Source organism: Anser brachyrhynchus, assembly GCF_964034855.1.
Source record: "Anser brachyrhynchus genome assembly, chromosome: 18".
NCBI classification, from domain to species: Eukaryota; Metazoa; Chordata; class Aves; order Anseriformes; family Anatidae; genus Anser; species Anser brachyrhynchus.
The window spans coordinates 6,618,521-6,637,076 of NC_137711.1; the positions used below are offsets into that span (position 1 = coordinate 6,618,521).

Consider the following 18,556-nt stretch of genomic DNA (forward strand, 5'->3'; position numbering starts at 1 on the left):
TTGGAAACAGAAGGATTTGATTTCCTTTAGAAGGAAAATCTGACTTCCCCTCAACTCACCTGTGTGCAGAGAGGTGAGAAGTGCCCACATCTGCAGACTGCTCTGCTTTCGAGGCCAGCCCAGCTGCCCTCAATGTCTTGAGGACCTTCCAACCTTGTGGGGTTGGCCCCACAGCCTGCACCACACGGATGCAGGACAGAGCTCACCTCTGGAGTCCTGCTCTGCATGACTTTCTGTGGGATTTTGCACGGATCCACATTTTCTCTCTGTTGAAGGGCCAGTTTTCTTCCTACTGCTTTCTACTTGGAGATGGATATGAAAGGGCCTCCACCAAAACACGCTGTAGACAACGTAACCACCCTGGGTGCCAGCTTTTGGGCTTAGGGTCCCTCTGGCTGCAGAGCCATTTTCTCAGCTGCACAGTGGCCAAGCACTTGGTTTCTCCCTCTAGTGGCTGCTCCTCGGAGAAAAGGAGACAACTCACGTTGGGAGCTGCCCGTAATCCCTCTGCCACAGACCCCTGAAGAGTTTAGGGCCAGATTTTTCTGGTGGTACCCAAACAGCACCTGGGGGCTGAGCCCCTGCTGCCCCACAGCTCCTGGGGGAGCACCACCACCTGCTCTTGCTTTGCAAGCAGCCAAACGGCCGCAGGAGCGACGGAGGAGAGGCTGCAGTGCTTCAGGCTGGAAATCCTGAAGTTATAAATGTGTGGAAGAGCCTGGCCTCTTTGTGCAGCCACCCTTTTACATGGGCAGATCAAACCTGCCCCTTCTCCGGACTCCATCCTCCCCGGCTGCGGCTGTCCTAGCTGCAGTGCCGGCAGCCTCCTCCGCGGTAAGCAGCGTGCCAACTTTTGCTTTGCCAGCCCCGTGCAACTGCAGAAGCACCACTGACAGTCTCCTTGGTTAGTAAAACAGCACGCCCTGGGCAGCGTGCTGGGCCGGATTTGCTTGTGGTGCCAAACCAAATTGTTTCACAAAGGGCCGCCGTTTCGCAAGCCTTCTTTAAACTTCCCTTCTGCTGCTGCTATGCGGTACCTATGCCAACTGTCCACAATTAAAACATTCCTCAAGATTTGATCTGAATGATACAGATTACCATCAACAACAACAAAAAAGGGAAGTGCACATTGATGTTCTTTTCAAAAGCTTTTAATAGGACACATTTGTTTTTGTCATTTGTAAAGATTTACACTCATTTTTTGTCTTTTTGCTTTTTGTAAAAAGGAACATTTTAACCCAGTTTTGCCCATGAATACCACCTTTTGTTGCCCTGACCAGAAGACCTTGTTTTGGCCTATATACCTGATACAGTATAACAATATATTAACTATTAAATACAAAGTTCTATAATATATACTAGGTTGTTACGGACATTGCAATGGTACTGTGCCTACTCTAGTCACCTTGTGTAATAGTGTACATGGGTTATTATAGCCAAAGGGGCAGAAAAGGGGAGACTGGGGCATAGCCTAATTTACAATGGTAACACTTTTCTTCTCTTCTTTTTTTTTTCTTTTTTTTTTTAATTTTTATTTTATTTCCTTGAACACACCTTGTGCTGAGTGCAATCCACAGAAGTCAAAAACAGTGTTTTCTTTGCCCTCCTCCAAAATATCTACAGTATAAACGGCCTGTAACCGAGCTATGAAAAGTCAGTCCTATGTGCAAGGGGCTGTAAGAATGGAATTTACATTTTTCCAGACACGTCTGCAATCTCTCTCCTTCCTCCTGTGTCAGCCTGGCAATGGCAGAACATCCTCCTGCTGCCTGTATACAGTAAATCCACAGTATTAAAGTGCTGGTGTGCTTGAATGAACTGGATAGCAATGCGACTACTTTGCCACCAATATGGGCTGAGTTCTGGGGGTAGATGTTTTATATCAGTACAGTCCTTGAACAGTAATAGCACTGCAATATCATAGAACCTTAGTTTAGCTGCTTACTTCTAAACACAACCTGGATGCAGGCTCTGAAACTAAGCTATAAATGTTGTAATACAGTAGGTCTGGCTCCAGGTTTATGAAAAGAAAATTGTAGGTAGAGCTGCTTCTGTTCCCAAGATGCTATGCAGACTTTTAACAATTTCTCTATAGATTTCTACAAAAATATAAAAAATTCTATCAACATAACCATTCTACAGAATTCCTGTGGATTTTGTACATTTTGTTTAAAAAAAGTCAAATTCTATAAAACCCCCCCAAAGGTATTTAAAATTATCTTAAGATTATTGCACGCACTGCAGTACATTTGTATTTATTTTTCAAAAGGGTGTCTAGAAAAAACTTATCTGGTTTAGAAAACAAACTATTTTACATGGATTTCTTTTCCTGACTGCATCACTGTACAGTATTTTTTATTGGCTAGTCCTTATTGAATATTCATGTATGATGTAAACTTTTTGTTGCTTACACAAACCTTGTCAGTGGGCGAAACCCCGAGTCTTGAAAATAGAACAGCCTTTAGACTTTGTTACATTTGGAGTTGAGCATTTGGATTAACATCACATCACCATTTTGTGCCACGATTTCAAGATAAAATGCTGCAAACTTTTTTATCAGGAAGGGACTGTATCATTCCAGAGATATAAACACACTCCTGATCATTAAGGAACCAGGGTCAGCAATTTCAGTGGCCTAGCTATTTTCCCAAATTATTTAGTAAATGTGAAAGGCAAAGCTAAGGCTCATTATGAGCATAAAACCAAAAAGGGATTAAGAATATTTCTCAGGCTTAATACACTGTAATTTTATTATTTCCTTAAATATAATCTGGGGGAAGAACTGATGAAAGGTTTGTTTGAAATCATTGCTTTAAACGGGCTTAGCTCTGGATTTGGCCAGGCATATCAAAGAGAGTCTTCTCTGTGTGGGCCCATGGTGAAGAGGGGAAAAATGTCCCAGCCAAGAATTAATCTGTCTGCAGTAAATAGTTCAGAGTGTTAATCTTCGTTCTTCAAATACACCGAGTGCCTGACTTCCTGCTGAAGTCCCTTACATTTTCACAGGACACGTAAATCAAAAGGGATTGTTTATGAACGAAACTTCCTCGAGTGAAAATAAAGGAGCTTAAGACCTGACACAGGCTGTTACGTATAAACAGCATCTTCTCCTGGTGTACATACTTGAAGCTAATGCAGACACATGTAGTCCTAATGGTCTAATCTCCCAACGGATAAAAGGCTGTATATCAACATCTTTAAGTGATTTGAAAAGATCAGTAGTGCTCAAAAAGTTACAAACTCCCGACTGGTAGAATTAGCACAAATCCTTCTCGTGCTTGTGCTGGTTTAACGACGTGATCCAGCAAAGACTTATCCACGCATGCCATTTTAAACCTGTGACTGTTCCCATACTTCAAACCATGCCTTCAAAGTCTTATTTAGCCTACATCTTAATTTGATTTCAGGGAGGTTCAGTGAAGTTAATGTCTGCTTTCTATCAGTCTTATGAAAAGCAGGATGAGTCGAATGGGGCCAGCCCCCAGAGATTTCAGGCTGTGCTGTCTGCTTCTGTGATTGCTTTTTGCAGAGGGCATTAGCACAGAAGCAAACAGTTCATTTCCTAGATGACTGATGCTAAGGACATGTTAACAAAGTAAGGACATGGATTCCACTTTTGTTGCCTTTGTATCATGAAGTTGCTGCTTAAGGCTTTTGCTAGATTGGAAATAAAATTTCAGCAGGGTCGTGTCAGTTTACTCCAGCAGTGATAGCAAAAAAAACTGGCTTTTTACTGAAAATCAACAACCATTTCAGTACCTACAGAATTCCTTACATGCGCTCTGTAAAATAACTTGCAAACTGTAACAGGCCTCGATTCTGTTCAACGCATAAATATAAGACTTCAATTTTAAAGAATTACTTAAATACGATCAACTTCAACGCAGTTTAAGCGAAAACTTGAGAGAGGTGCTTAAGCACACTGCTGTCCTGGGGGACCGAAGTCACCCAGCTCAAACCCTAAAGCTGGCCTTGTTCTCACCCGTGTCCTGCTGCAAAAAGGGGGCTCCCCTGGGAACAGCAGGCTTCCACAGGTGTGGAACTCAGCAAAAGCAGCAGCCTGTCTCCGAGATGCTGGAAAACACTTCAGAAGTGACCCCAGGCTTTTGTTGCCTCGGTTTCCTAGGCACATATGAAAATTATCCATTGACATGATTTTGCAAACCACCAGTGGATGATCTATAATAATCCTGTTATAAGTCAATATTGTGTAGTGCCAGCGTACAGTTGGATTGGCTCTACATTCACAACCTTCAGGTGTATATCAGCGTGTTTTACATTCCGGGTTTCGTGCACCTGTTTTTCTCTCTAGATGTCAATTTTACACAGGATTCGAATATTATTTGGTTTTAAAAAAATGCCACTGCATTTTTATACTATCCAAGCAAGCTTTTTTTTTTCCTTTTTTTTTTCTTTTTTTTTTTTCTTCAGAAAATGACTTCAGTCCAAGGGGAAAAATAAATTACATTAAATAATTCTTATTTACTGCTGACTGTGGGATACATTTCCTCTGTAATGCACTAATTGGCTACATTTTGTGCTTTGCAAAACAAAATGAAACCCAAACAAAACAAAACAAAAAAGAGAAGGGATTAAATATATATTTTTAGGTTAAAATATTCATAAAAACCAACTTTATCTCAGAAATATTCTGAGATACATAAAATAGAGAAAAATTAAACGAGTCTTTAGTCACAAAATGTACTACATCCCGCAATACTAGATTCAATTAATTTAATAAAATATAATATACATATAGATTCTGCACATTGTATTGCTTTTACCTAAGCAGAACATATGCTTAAGTAAGCGTGATATAGGTTAACCACTCTTTTAACCAGCTGGTTCTTTAATCTTTCTTTGGAAATTTTTTACCCAGTGCCATTTTGGAATACAGAGTTTTTGATTTTTTTTTTTCCTATTACATGAAAGGAAGAAAACATTTGGCACCAACAGAAAAGTAACTCAGGGGTCCATTTCCGTTTGATCAAAGGAAAAGCTAGGAAGTGTCAACAAGTCTTTCTTTGGGGTAGGAGACGTTGACATACTGTCTGGAAGCAACGAATCCCCTATATCCATCGAATCCTTGGAATCACAAGATGGAGCACGTCGTCTCAAGCAAGTATCTCCACTGGCAGGTGAGATGCTGTGAGGTCCTCTAGGTAGCAAATTCTGTCCATCGGGTGGATCTATAGATATACACGGAGGGCTCAGTTTTTTCTTCTGCCGTGTTCCTTGCAAGCCTTCCATTTCACTTACCACCTGACTTATGAAGCCAGAAGAGCTAGATGTGGAATGGTGCTGAGGGCTGTTTTCCATGGAACAAATTTCTATTGAATGTCTCCTTTGATCATCTAACCAAGAGGGCGGTTTTTTTAGAAGACCCTGGGTGTCTACACTGTGGTATTTCTTCAGGTCCTTCAGTGTAACGCTGCCGGTATTACCCACGTTCCTCTTAGGAGTGAGAGGCTGAGCCTCTGAACAGGCACTCGAGGCTGTGCAAGTTTCTGAAGTGAAAGGCTCCGAGGAGCTGTTTGTTTCAGATACTTCTTGGTCCACTGAATCTCCAGGCGTCTCCTGATACGAGTCTGCACAAGCACACGACGCTGGTGCCTGCTTTGAAATGTTATACTGATTGTGGGAATGCTGCTGCGTATGAACGCTTGCCCGGCTCCATGTGGCCAATTCTTTCGCTTCTGAGGGCACCAGAGCACCCGATGACTCCTCCCGGGGCGCAGCGGGGACATTTGGGTCAGAGAGTTCACTCACCTCGGTGTGGAGGTTCTCCTTGCTATCCAAAGAGTCATTCCTTATAGCCATCTGTACGGAGCGCAAAGGAATCGGGGAGGAGGGGAGTTGCCAGACGAGAGAGACAGACCAAACAAAGGTTAGTACAAGCAAGGCACAACATTTACAGGGCACCAGCTCTCTGAGATACCTCAGCACAGACCCACTGGCTCCTACAACTCGGCCTGCACTGTGTGTTCTAGCAGTTCCCATGCTTCGGTGACCTGGGGGTTTATCCCTGTGTAAGCGACAGCAGAATTTGGCCCTTCATTCTTCATAAATGGTTGACCTTTAGCTTTCTCCTGTAAGGATGAAGGGCTGCAAAAACTGAATGCCCCCACCCAAACTCGTTATACAAACGATGAAGGTCTACGGCAAACCCCTTTGTGATTTTTAGCAGTGCAGGTTTAAGGGGAAGAGGGGAAATGTGCAAGCGAGCCTGCATGCTTCCTTCTCTAGCTCAGGTGATGCTGAGGCATGGAGCAGGATCCCGAGGGCCACTGCCACCAGAGCAACAACAGTCTGTGCCCACAGTGGGGCAACAGCCTGTCCTTGGCTTTGGGGCAGCTTTGTCTGAGGCTGGAACCACAGCTCTGCACCATCTTACAGCAGGGGAGCTTGAAATGCCGGAGATGCAGAAGCTAGATGGGACCATCTGTAATTACTTCCACCTATTCTGATGCTTGGGTCCAGGCTTTTTAAGGCACATTTTGCCTTGGCTGTTTTGAGCCCTATGCAGCATCAGTGCCTGCTGGCAAAAAAATGCCTATGGCATAGTTTGAAGGCTTTGTCTTTCCAATGCATTGTATCCCTTGCCAAAAAGGTTTATAAATCAGCCACATTAACTGGCCCTTAAAGGCAGTGTCTCAGTTTGAGAAGACTCTTAAATGATCTTAAAGATTAAAAACTTCATAAAGAAATTTGGAGGAGATGCATACAGCTGGTCTCAGTCCTTTAGAGAAGTGTAAGGAGATGATATTCCTCATACTAAGGAATGTTTTTGTGATGAATCGCCCCCCAAATGATCTTAGAATTTTTATAAAAATTGTCCCACAAGGATCTTTTGAGCCAAATGATCTCTATTCAGGCAAAGCTCTCATCAGCTGCAATATGCACATGTGTGCATGCACGAACACCAGAGACTATTGTTACATCTGCACATTGGGCTCCCTTTGTCGTCTGTGAGAACTGAGAGAATATTTAATATGGCAAAAGATTTTGTCCAACACTAGCTAATCCTTTCTAGCTAAAATTTTACAGTGTCAGACTGGTAACGAACCACACTCAAGAGTGGAGCTAATTCTGGCCTCCTTGATGGCATTTGCTTTAGGGAGTGTTTGGGGAGCAGAAATCATGTTCATATCTTGCGAAGAGACAGACCACGAAAAAAAAAAGTAGAACACAGCAGCAAAAAGTAATTATTGTCATTACTTTTGCTTGTGCACCAACCTGTGTTGCATACAAAAACAGCGTTAGTCAAGACCAATTCTTTCTTTCCCTATGATACAGGCATCTTTGGTAGTTGTTAGAAGTGACTGCTGGTATAAAAGTTCTACTGGTTTCTTTCAAAACAAAAGGACCCACTGCCATCCCACTGGTGTGTACACCTCTAGTAGCCACAACTTGGTGTGGGCTACACTGTGGACACACAGTCCTGGAACCAGAAAATCAACGTGGTTTTAGTTTCAGGTAGAATTCCCCTGGAGAAAAGCATCTGCACAACGAATTGCCAAGGAGCACATTCCTCAGTGGGGAGCTTGGCTTTACACCTTCTCTCAAAGTATCCGATCCACTCATCTTCATCTGCGAGTGCATCGCTAATTGCCAAACTTCCCAGAGTCTAAACAGCACGTTACTGTGGGGACTGTGTCCACTCTACAGCACTCTGAAGGGAAAGGGAGGTTAAACACACGGGTGTCAATGGTGGAGGAAAGTGCACGGACCAGATATGTGGTGGACAAGATTTATCTATGCACAAATTTAGGATAGAGAGGGGAAAGGGGGGAAGGGAAAGGAAAGAAAGAAAAAAAAAGAAAAGAAAGCAAATCAGAATTGCATGCAACATATGTAACAGTAAAGAAAAATGGGTACTGCAAATCAAAATGCTTTGCTAGCCTGGGCTATATTGATGTACCAGTAGCACATCAGTGGTATCAGTGGTGGCAATAAAAGGAGCCAAGCAGAGAGCACTTGAGCAAGCAGAACTGCCAGGGGTGTAAAGGAGATTTTGCCTCTTCAGAGACCTAGTTTCACAGTGTCTGGCCATCTAAATTACAATTAACTCTAGCAGCAATCATACCCTGTTGCCAGGAACAACTTCTAACTCCCGTTAATGGCGCTGGGAGCTGCTTGCTACTGAGCAAGCCCAAGGCTAACACCTCCCTAGCTTTCCGAGGGATGCGACTGGCCTGCAGACCATACCCGCTCACCATCCCAAAGCCTTTTTCTTCCTGAAAGGTCACTCCAAGAGCATGCTTATGTCACCGCATGAGCAGAGATAGGAGGGAGGGGAATAAATTAATTTAAATGTATGAAAGGTTTTAGAAAGAGAAGCCTTCAGAAATGCGAACAAAATTAGGTTGAGGAAGATGGCTAACACGGTAATTTATTCTAGATAGATCAGTTCAAAAAGATGGGTCTGTTATTCATTAGAAAGCAAGAAAGAGTGGTTATGAACTGGAATCATGACATCAATTAGTTTCCCCATTAGCAGTGATTGGGGTAGCTGGCCATCCCTCTGCAAATGAATACATGCTAGGAATTTCTTATGTCAATTTAGTATTACAGACTAATGTAATTGTTAACCTTGGTACTTCACATTCATTTTTAGAGCTTAATGAATCAACTGTCTAATTTGTCAATGTTGATTAAAAGATGAAAGAAAGGGGAATATTTTCATGCAGGAAAGAAATTGTTTTTGAAAAAATAAAACCAATCTACTCTGTGTATATAAAATCAGACACAAACTAGTGAAGAAAGCAGAGTTTGGGAATCCGATATGCCTCTGGTCCTGATCCAACAGCACAATGAAATATGTTTAAAAATGTGAGAGTGAAGCACAAGTTCAAGTATGCTACTAAAAAGGATAAATTTAAACTTATGTTTCCAATCAACCAGACTGGAATCTTTGATTAGATCTCTTAGATCTTTGGTTGAATCGGGGCTTAAATCAATGCCAGGCAAAATAACAGAGATAAAACCAGTTACAAAATAAAATATGTTCTGTTTTGCATATACTCAAGCTTTTCAAAAGCACATAGGAAATTTAAAAGGATCTTAATTTTCAATTCTCGCTGTAAAAACAATATGCTTTCCATGATGGTTTTGCATACAACGAGATATCCAGCTGCCTTTTAAGATTTTTCCCCTTTCAAGAAATGAGAGGAGTCACAGGAAGGGTGGCCTGGGTTGGAGTCTGCAGTCACTGTGTCCTTTCAAGCACTGAGAAAATCACAGCAGTTAAGAATGAGTTCCTTAACCCCAATGAGCCCCTGGGGAGCATTTGGCTGCATTTATGAAGAGACCTGAAAAAATAAAGTGCTAACATCGTGGAGAACATTTAGGCACATTGCCAAAGGAGATGATATGCATCACGCACATTCTTTGGAGACCCCTGGATGGCTTTCAGATCAAAATCCATCAACCTTTTTGTTATTTCTGTAGGACAATTACACTTCTCCAGAGGTTTCTCTGTGAATCCCTCCTTGAATTTAAAATATGGGTAACCTGAAAGCATGGCAATATAAAACCTCAGCTTACCTGTCTACGGAGTAGCCTCTCAGCAGAAGGAGAGTGCACTGGCTGGGAAACCTGGGATTTGCTCTCCCAGACCAAGTGGTCGTGAGCTCTTATGTGGTGAAAATGGTCTTTTGGAATTTGCAGGAGAGAGCTGGTGTCTGCTGGCTGCGACTGCACTGATGCCTTTGAACCTTGCAAGAGGAAGAAGAGAAAGGAATGTGACATGTTCCTCTGGTGATCGCTCCCCTGTCTCAGTGACCTTTCAGAGAGAACTGCTCCTTTGCATTTTGGATCAGACAGGCACAGCAAGAACACTGAATTCAGCAAACAGCTCTCCATGACTGGAAAAAAAAACGTCCACCTACTAATAAATTATTTCAAAATGGTCTATTATTTCATTTTTCTTGGCATTTTCCCCTGATCCAACTGGGACTAGCTCCTGTAAAGAACAGAAGATTATGAACTAGAAGTTCATCTGGACCAGCAATTTCTACATCCCTGCTTAAAGGCCAATAACTTTGCAGGCAACCACTCATCTCAGCACTGTGGGGATCTGCTTTTGAAAGGTTCTGGAAAAGGATATCCCCATACCTGAGTGTAAGCAGAGGTCGACTGCTGAGATCTCATTCCCAGCATGCATACTGGGAATCAAGTGGAAGAGAACCGCACCTGGCAGCTTTCAAGGCTAGCTTTACAAAGTATCCCAGGAGAAGGAAATGCATGCTCTCCAGCCTCTTTCTGACCCTTTGTGGTTGCTGGCTACTTCTTCTAAAAGGTTTGAAACGCTGCGTGCTCCCCCCACACGGGCTCAACATTTTTCAAAACAATTCATTTAACCTGGACCGCATCCCAGAGAATCTCATTTGTCCTGGAATCTTTCCCAGAACAACAGCCCCATTACGAAGGAGTATTCAAACAAATACCTCCTGCAAGTGCCAGTGTTTCTGACAACAAAACCTTCCTCAGCTTGAAATATTGTGGCTTAGTCGTGGTGATTTATTAGAGGTGCCTGGCACCTTTTCCTATCTTCACAGCACTTTACAATATTACAGACTGTAAACAGGTAGGGGTGACTTCCCCCCACCCTGAAAAACAGTGACATTGCAGGTAGAACAGGACAATGATGAATATGCCAAGATACAGGCACCTTACCCACCTCTGAGCACTTTGGCCCAGTTAAGATGGTTGGAATTTCACCAGCAGGAGAAAAACACAAAAGATTTAATTGCTCAGCATAGTTATGAATAAGACATCAGCTTTACCTTTCCAAAATACTTCTACATTTCAGCAGAACCATTTTTTTCCTGTGGATTCACAAGGGTGCAATGCCTGCCCCCACAAGCCAGGACTGTCAGACAGGGCTACACAGTTTTCCACACTGGGAACTAGCTGCAACGTGCAATCTTGAAAGGAAGGACTCAGAAATTACACACTTTTTGTTCCTGATGTAGCTTTTTCAAGACAGGACGAGTGTGTCTGAATTAAGGGTCAAAAATACAGCACTGGAAACTCCCACTGTAGCAAACAGGATTTTTTTAAAAGGTCAGGGATTATAACTCCAAGGAATTCCTTGGCTGTTACAGAGACCCATAAATTCCAACTCCACCAAAGGTAATGGGAGTTCTGCTCTTAATTTCAGTGGGATTTGACCAGGATTTCAGCTGCACCTTTTACATTATGTGAAAACAGATTCTTCAAAGGACAGCTCTTGACCTTGAAAATTTCATACTGTGGAAGAGATTTCTCACAACTCCAGATTCATCTTCCTTCGTTGTGTCCGCATTTTCTTTCTGCTGTTCAACAGTCACTATTCATCCAAGTTCTTATTACTATGCAAATTTCAACATCTTATTTCTAATCTGCTCAAATCTCCTACCATTCTGAACAGTGCTGAAATTATGTTCTGCTTAGAGGCTTTCAAATGACAATGCTTGTAAAAACTTCTCTGTCTTATCTGTGACAAATGTCTAAAATGATGGCCTACTAAGAGCACGTACAGAGGAATTAAAGACAGCTACATTCACTTACCAGCCAAAGGTAACCCCTAGGAGACAGTAAATGAAAATATAGTGATAAGCACTGGAGGCAACTCAAAGTACAGGTACAGAGGTGCACATAGAGCCCTCGGTATCTGCAGCACACTGCATCTAAGAATATCTCTGAATTTAGCTCTAAGGCATGTATCCCAACCACGCACACTGAGAAGGACAATCCTACACTCTCATTTTTCCATTCATCTCACACCGAGCTCTCTCTCAGTTCAGCATGTTTATGTTCATTTTACAGGCATTTAGAGACACCATTTTCCCTTCTTTCACAGATGTTCCCGTACAGCGCTTCCAAAACCTCTACAGTAGGTACTACTGCAAAAAAATAAAATGGGCACAAGGAAATATTGTTCTGCTGGGATTTTTTTTCCTGGACAACTATCCCAGGTAAGACTGATGAAGCTTGGGCCACGCTGACTGTGGCCATGCCAGGACACGATCAGCCAGGCCAACTACTCCCTGTGCTCCCGCCAAGCTCGGAGAGGAGCTATCCCTTCAGCCTGGTCTTTGCAAGCTGAGGGGGGGCTTTGCAAAGCCATTCCACACATCTAGGCCCCCCAAGACCTTCTTAGGAACCGAAGGCAATTTGCTGCCTCCTACTGACTCGCTTGGACCCCCCCCCAGCCCACGGCGGTCGCAGCTATGTACCTGACTGGGCCTTGTGGTGGGCTGGAGTCCTCTCGGCCAGGCCGGCGGCGCAGGGCCGGCAGCGCGGCGGCTGGAACATGTAGCTGTCGTTGGGCAGGGAGCGGGTGCGCCCCACCGACGGCTTCCTCACGCTCAGCAAGTCCTTGTCGGGGGACAGCGTCAGCGTGTCATCCTTGGAGCGGAGATCAGCCTACGGGGAGAGAAGCAGTGAGGAAGGGAGAAGCCGCAGGGTCGGGAAGAGGAGAAGTGCCCAGAAACGCTAGCGACAGCCATTGCAACCAGTATGGCACGATGGGCATGCACATCGTCAGTATGCACGGGTGGCACAAATGGATCTACCAGGAAGCTAAACCCCTCGTTTGGTATTGTCAAGAAACTGTCACACGGAATGGACCACAGAAACAGAGGAAGCAACACTGCAGTAATAAACCATGACTATTTCAGGGGTACGTAAAGAAGGCATCATGCCTCAAGGCCAGCGGTAGTCACATGCTTTGCATAACTTTGATCCTCTGCAATAACGATAAAGCTTTCTCCATGTGCCCTCATCAGCAAGTCAGACTTTTGCAAAGTTTCCCTTTCTAATGACAACATCGACAACAAAAAACAACGGAAACCAAAAACTTACCAAAACTATTTTACAGAAAATGTCCTACTCTGGCTCCCAGCACAATTTTATTGGTTTTCTTCTCAACTTAGGAATAACTAAACCCATTTTATTGAAAGGGATAAACCTCCTGCTAAACCTGCTGCTTTGGGGTTAAAGCCATTCTCTAATTAGAAGGGATCTAATGCAAGCAAGGGTTATTGTATATGTGTTGACTGTGGGGTTTTTACAGCCAAGGCGTCTCTTGGAATGGGCAGCACCAGATGCAATATCAAATGAGGTAAATTCAGGTCTGATTTCGTAAGGAAATATATCTCCATCCCAGAACTGTTCCTGGGTCTTCTTGTGTGTGACAGTGTTAGCAAAAATGGAAGTAAAGTCAACTTTCCTGTACATTTCCAACAAAAGAATGATCTCATCTTTAAAACATCTCTATTGAAAACCAGAGAAATCAGATGTGACATTGTCATTTGATACAGTATATTGCTGAGCATTTTCAGAAAACTTTAAACCTTATTTTCGGACAAGTTTTTCATTCACTCAGTGCACTGCAGTTATTGCAGTTTTTCCAAAACCAACGTTCTGAGGCCGGTGGTTTTTTTGTTTGGTTGTGGTTTTTTGCTTGTTTAATTTTGTCCTCTAGTCATAAAAACAAAATTACGCTGTGGCATTTCGTTTGCACAAAAACACATAATGAGATTGAACAGGATTTACAAAAAAGAAAAAAAAAAAGGAAGAAAAAAGAAATGGTTTTAAAAAACAAAGACTACTTGAAAAATCAATGAAGGAAACAGGTCTGCACTGTCCTGCAGTGTTACTTTCACTCCTGGGGAATCTGACAGTTTGGATCTACCTGGGATCTACTCATGATCTAGCCCAGATACCAGAGCCTACAGTCTCTTGATCGAGCAAAACCTGTGTTGGTAAAGCTGAGACTTGGGTTGGGAAACTTCTGTGTTCCTCCCTCCCTGCCTTCCCCTTCAGAGCAGTATGTTTATATTATTTAGCCTTCATATTATTTAGCCTAAAGCAAAAAAGATGGCCTGAAAGCTGAGCATTCAAATTCAAAACCATTTGGGTTTGAACTCGAGAATTTGGATTCGAGATCCTGTCCAAACCCAACCTTTAATGAGCCTCTAGGTTCATTGACAGGATCCAATACCACAGAGGACTTGTTTCCAGCTTCTGATCATCTTGGGGCAATCTCAGGAGTGAAATTCATGAAAACCGTTTAAAATGGCTGCAAAATGATCCTCTGAGTCCAGCTCGCAAGCAGAGCAGTGGGAGCACATGACTTTTTGGTTCACTGGCAGTTTTGAAAAACATGTTGTTTTGGCTTGACTGAAAATCAAATCTCAGTTTTCTGCGAACCAAAAAAAAAAAAAAAATCCCTAACCAAATCTATTTTGAGTCAAACAAAACATTCTGTCTGAGGTAGTTTTCAGCTAGTTTTGTGTATAAGTGAAGTATAAAAATGCATTTAGAAAATATTTCAACAAAAGTTCGCACTTTTTCAGCAGTTTGGGAAGACATCTTGACCAAAACACTTTGTTGGTATTGACACACAAATTCACTTTTTTTTTTCTTTTTTTTTTTTTTGGAGAAAAACCTCTCTTGGCTATATCCTTGAGACTTTACTATGCTGTCAAACTGGTTTGATTATAACCTGATTCAAAACTCAAATAGGTATCTCCTCTCTCCAGACTAACTCATTTTGAAACAAAACATCCCACACAAAACGTTCAATGCAGTTTACAAAATCTTTTGTACATGATGCCATGAAGCATGATGGGAAATATTGTCACGGTTTAAGAGGTGTTTCCCAAATAAGTATTAATTAGGATGGCGATTGACTAGAATGGCAGAAAATTTATCAACAACACAAACATCCAAAGGCAAGTACATGAACAACAACAAAGAAAACAAGAATGATCCAAAAATGTTGGAAGAGGAGTTATGTCTGTTGTACAGCAGAAAAAAGCACTTGACTGCTACACAGCTAAAAATGTCTAATGTTTCAAAGAGGAGATGGTTAAGGCAGGGTTCAAAATACTGGTTACTTCATTCAGAAAGACACAAAATAATCCAGACTTTATTTTTTTTTTCTCCAGTGAGATGACTGCTAGTAAGAATTCACAAAAGCAGCAGCATCTCCGAGAGATCCCCATCTGATATTTGTAAAATAAACAGTCTGGCCCGAATCATGCAAAGAGCCTTGTGGTGCCTGTGTTCGTAAAGACAAAAATCCATTACACACCAAACGGTTGTGGATGACCCCTCTAGAGAGGACACATGAGTCATTAGCTCATGGGTGTCTCTTCCACGCAGCATCACTGATTTGTTTCAGATGGAGAGGAAATTTCAACCTTGATGCTTTCCAATGCCTTTTTTTTTTCTCCTTTCTCTATTTATTTTACTTGTAGAAAACACATTGTTTTTACGTAAGACGCCAAAGGAAAAAAAAGAAATACTTATTCCTCGCAGGGAGCCAGCTTTGTGGACAAAGAGTGGTACCAGCCCAGGTCCTAATGGCATTAAGGACAACGTCCTGTTTGGGGGGAAGGTTGGTGCTATTTGGAAATGTGCTTGAACTAAGAATGCCATTAGGCAGGTGTAGGGAGGCAAAAGCAGTATTTCGAACCCTGTAAACATCGGACTATACAGTGACCAGTGTATGTACATTGCTTTCCAGAGCATTAAGTAAGTGTGTGTAAGTATCATCAGGAAAAGAGTCATCCGTCAGAGCTAAGGACCAGGACTTTTCAGAGAGAATATCTGACGTCAGAGACAGAGCCTCCATCTCAGCTAGAGGGATCTGAAGGGAGAGATGATTAAACATAAGAAACCAGGACACAAATCTTCAGAGAAAAAAAAAAAAGTATCATAATCTAAACACTTCTAGACGCTAAAGCAATATCCCTGCAGTGGGAGCAGCTACATCATGCACATTGTTACCAGGGACAGAACATTAAAGAAACAGAATATAACAAAGAAATGACAAAAAGAGTGGGACGTTCATACTTAAATGCTTACCAATGAATTGTGAGGGAGTTTAAAACCACGCACTAATGCTAGCATTGTATTTTGTTGGTCTTCTGTCTAGGTGGAGCAGCAAAAGTAACATTGCTTTCCTACTGGAGATATTTATCCTCCCAGCTAGGACCAAGCACAAGAGGCTTCATTACCTTTTGTCTTCTCTGGAGCGGTTCCTACCCAACACCTCTGCTGTTTTTGTGGCCTCCAAGGTAATCTGGTTGGATCCCCACGGATTCCCCAACACCAAAGCCATTTTGAGGGCAGGGTATGGCACATGCCTTTCTCTGTGCTCCAGGAGGGCATGGAGGCCTCTCCCCTCCCTGAGAGCCAGCTGGGACCATCATTAACTTCCTAACAACTCAATAGTGATAGTGAGATCATTAAGGCTTGATTGAAATTGGGAAGGTCAGTGAGTACCTTCCTGAGGACTTCTCTGGGCTTTGGCCTGCTGGTGAGCCTTCAGCACCTGGGGAAGCACCGAACCTGCCCTGCCAAAAGCACCGGCTGTGTCCCTCAGCCCCCAGCTGCCACCACCGCTCAGGCCCCCAGTAGCTTCAGCGCTCCCGCTGCACCAGCGCATCCCTGCTGAAGGCATTCAGGGAAAATCTTGATAAAGATCTCTCTGCAGACACAGAGCTCTAAGAAACACAAAATGTTTTGGAGAGAGAATCCCCAGCCTGAGTCTGTGTCTGCAGCTGCTGTGCTCACGGCAGCAGGCAAGCAGTGCTGGAGAGGACATTTCACCAGGTCACAGGCAGCCTGGACATGTCCCAAGTGCTTCCTTTTCATTCCCCATTTCTCCCTGTGCATTTTTTCCCCCCTACCCTCTATGCCTGAAAAGTCTTTCAACAGCAACATTTCTTCCAGCAGAAACCACAGAGGCCCAGATCTGCTGCTGTTAAGTTGTCAAAGGATTCTGAGTTACCTCACTCGAAGAAACTATATCGGTGTGGTGAAATAAATCCAGCGATGAGAGAACCTTGAGAGTCTCAAAACCTTGGCTGCAAAAAGCGAGAGGGTCGGGCTCCTCTCACCTAACCTCGGGTTTGGTAACTAATGTCCGCTGGCAAGGGATGAGAGATGCTCTGGGGGACCTCCTGGCTTCCCCCGGGGCCCCCAGGCAGGCAGCACTGAGCAGGCTGCCAGCACGAGGATGGCAATCCCTAACGGGGATGCCGATGGCCCAGGGGACACATCCAGCCCGCCGACTGGAGCTGGGCTGTGCTGAAGCGTGGTGGGCACCGGCATCTCCTGCCCGGCGGAGCTGCTCCGCCGGGAGCTGCCATTCGTCAGGTTGCTTTCAGCAGGTCCCAGCGCTGCTCTGAATTCCTGACTTGCCCAAGAACATGACAAATGTAAACGGAAAAGCCAAAATGTAAACAAAGCAGCCCTCCCTTCTGCCTCCCCTCTCCCAAAATTGAATTTGAGGCAGTCAAAACATTTTGTTGGAAACATTCAATTGATTTATATGTTTTTTAATTGCAACCAAAAAAAAGTCTAGCTTAAATTTGAAAAGAAAAGCCCACTGCAAACTGAAATGCTATATTTTTTCATTACATAAAAATGTCAAAACAAAACCTTTTTTTTTTGCTGCAACAGCACTTTCTGGTGAAAAACGCTGTGGCAAAAAATTCCCAACCAGCTCTTGCTGCGATTCACACTGACCCTCAGCCTTCCCCACCAAAGCTACCGTCTCTGTTCCTCTGGCAGCTCTCAGAGGCAGCTGCTTCCTACAGCTTAATAGACTTCAATCTGGAGAGCGATAGGCAGCAATCAGAGGGAGACATGTTCTCCTGCTATATAAAGACCTGCAGTAGGATTTCATTTTACCTAAGCTTGTTCCTTTCCTCTAATGAACCACTGAGTTGGATAATTTAGAGTGTCAGTGAGATCGTAAATAAGCACACTGATTTAACAAGAAAACTTCTGGCTATTTTTAGCCAGAAAGAAAAGAAATGAAGAAATACGGAATTTGCTGAATTCCAACTGCAGGGGAAAAAAAAAGGTATGTTTGAATTATTATTATGGTTACTGCTGTGAGTTAGGGAAAATATTTGCTCTAAAGAATGACATGCTTGAAAAAGAAGGAATTTTATTCTAAGAAGTAAATGAAGTGATTTTAAATAAGCACTACAGCCCATATTCAGGAAAGTAGTGGAGCACGCCATTACTTAAGTACATCGTTAAGGGCTGCCTCGCCTTTGGAGTTCAGTGTAGATCAGAGATGAGGATCTAGGTTTACAATGACCCACTTGCAAGAAGCCTCTGTAGAAAAATCATTCAAAACTGGATTTTCATGTAGCATAAGTAGGCACAAGATGCAGAGATCAACTTCTGATCCCTGCCACCTCAGGCTCCCCTCTGGGAACAACTCATGCTGTCCTCCAGGCTCCGCAGTTGTGTCCTGACACTGCCGCGGAGCCCTGCGTGAGAGCAAGATGCCAGATACAAGAACCCCACTAGAGGATGACGATCGGATTTTGCACATTTTCCCTGCAGCACTCACGAACAGTAAATCCAATGAAAACCTTTTTACTGTGTTGAAGATGGAAACTCAAAGCCTGGACTTTTCCTCTTGCACTGATACACAACTTCATAAAATCAGATCTTATCCTGACTCTCAGAGAAAAATCCAAAATGATTATCCTTCAAAATTCCTGTGACTACAGTACATAAAAGCAAAGAATTTTAA

General features: G+C 43.1%; 1 protein-coding gene across 1 annotated transcript in view; it reads right to left on the reverse strand.

Annotated features, from left to right (window-relative positions):
* Positions 1-1,133: 1,133 nt before the first annotated feature.
* The window catches only part of CACNA1G (calcium voltage-gated channel subunit alpha1 G), a 133,366-nt gene continuing 115,943 nt past the window's right edge, over positions 1,134-18,556 (reverse strand). Inside the window, 4 exon segments of the mRNA XM_080560363.1 lie at positions 1,134-5,820; positions 9,547-9,716; positions 12,222-12,411; positions 15,509-15,643. Of these exon segments, the coding sequence (XP_080416489.1) occupies positions 4,966-5,820; positions 9,547-9,716; positions 12,222-12,411; positions 15,509-15,643 (1,350 nt within the window). The 3' untranslated portion in view covers positions 1,134-4,965.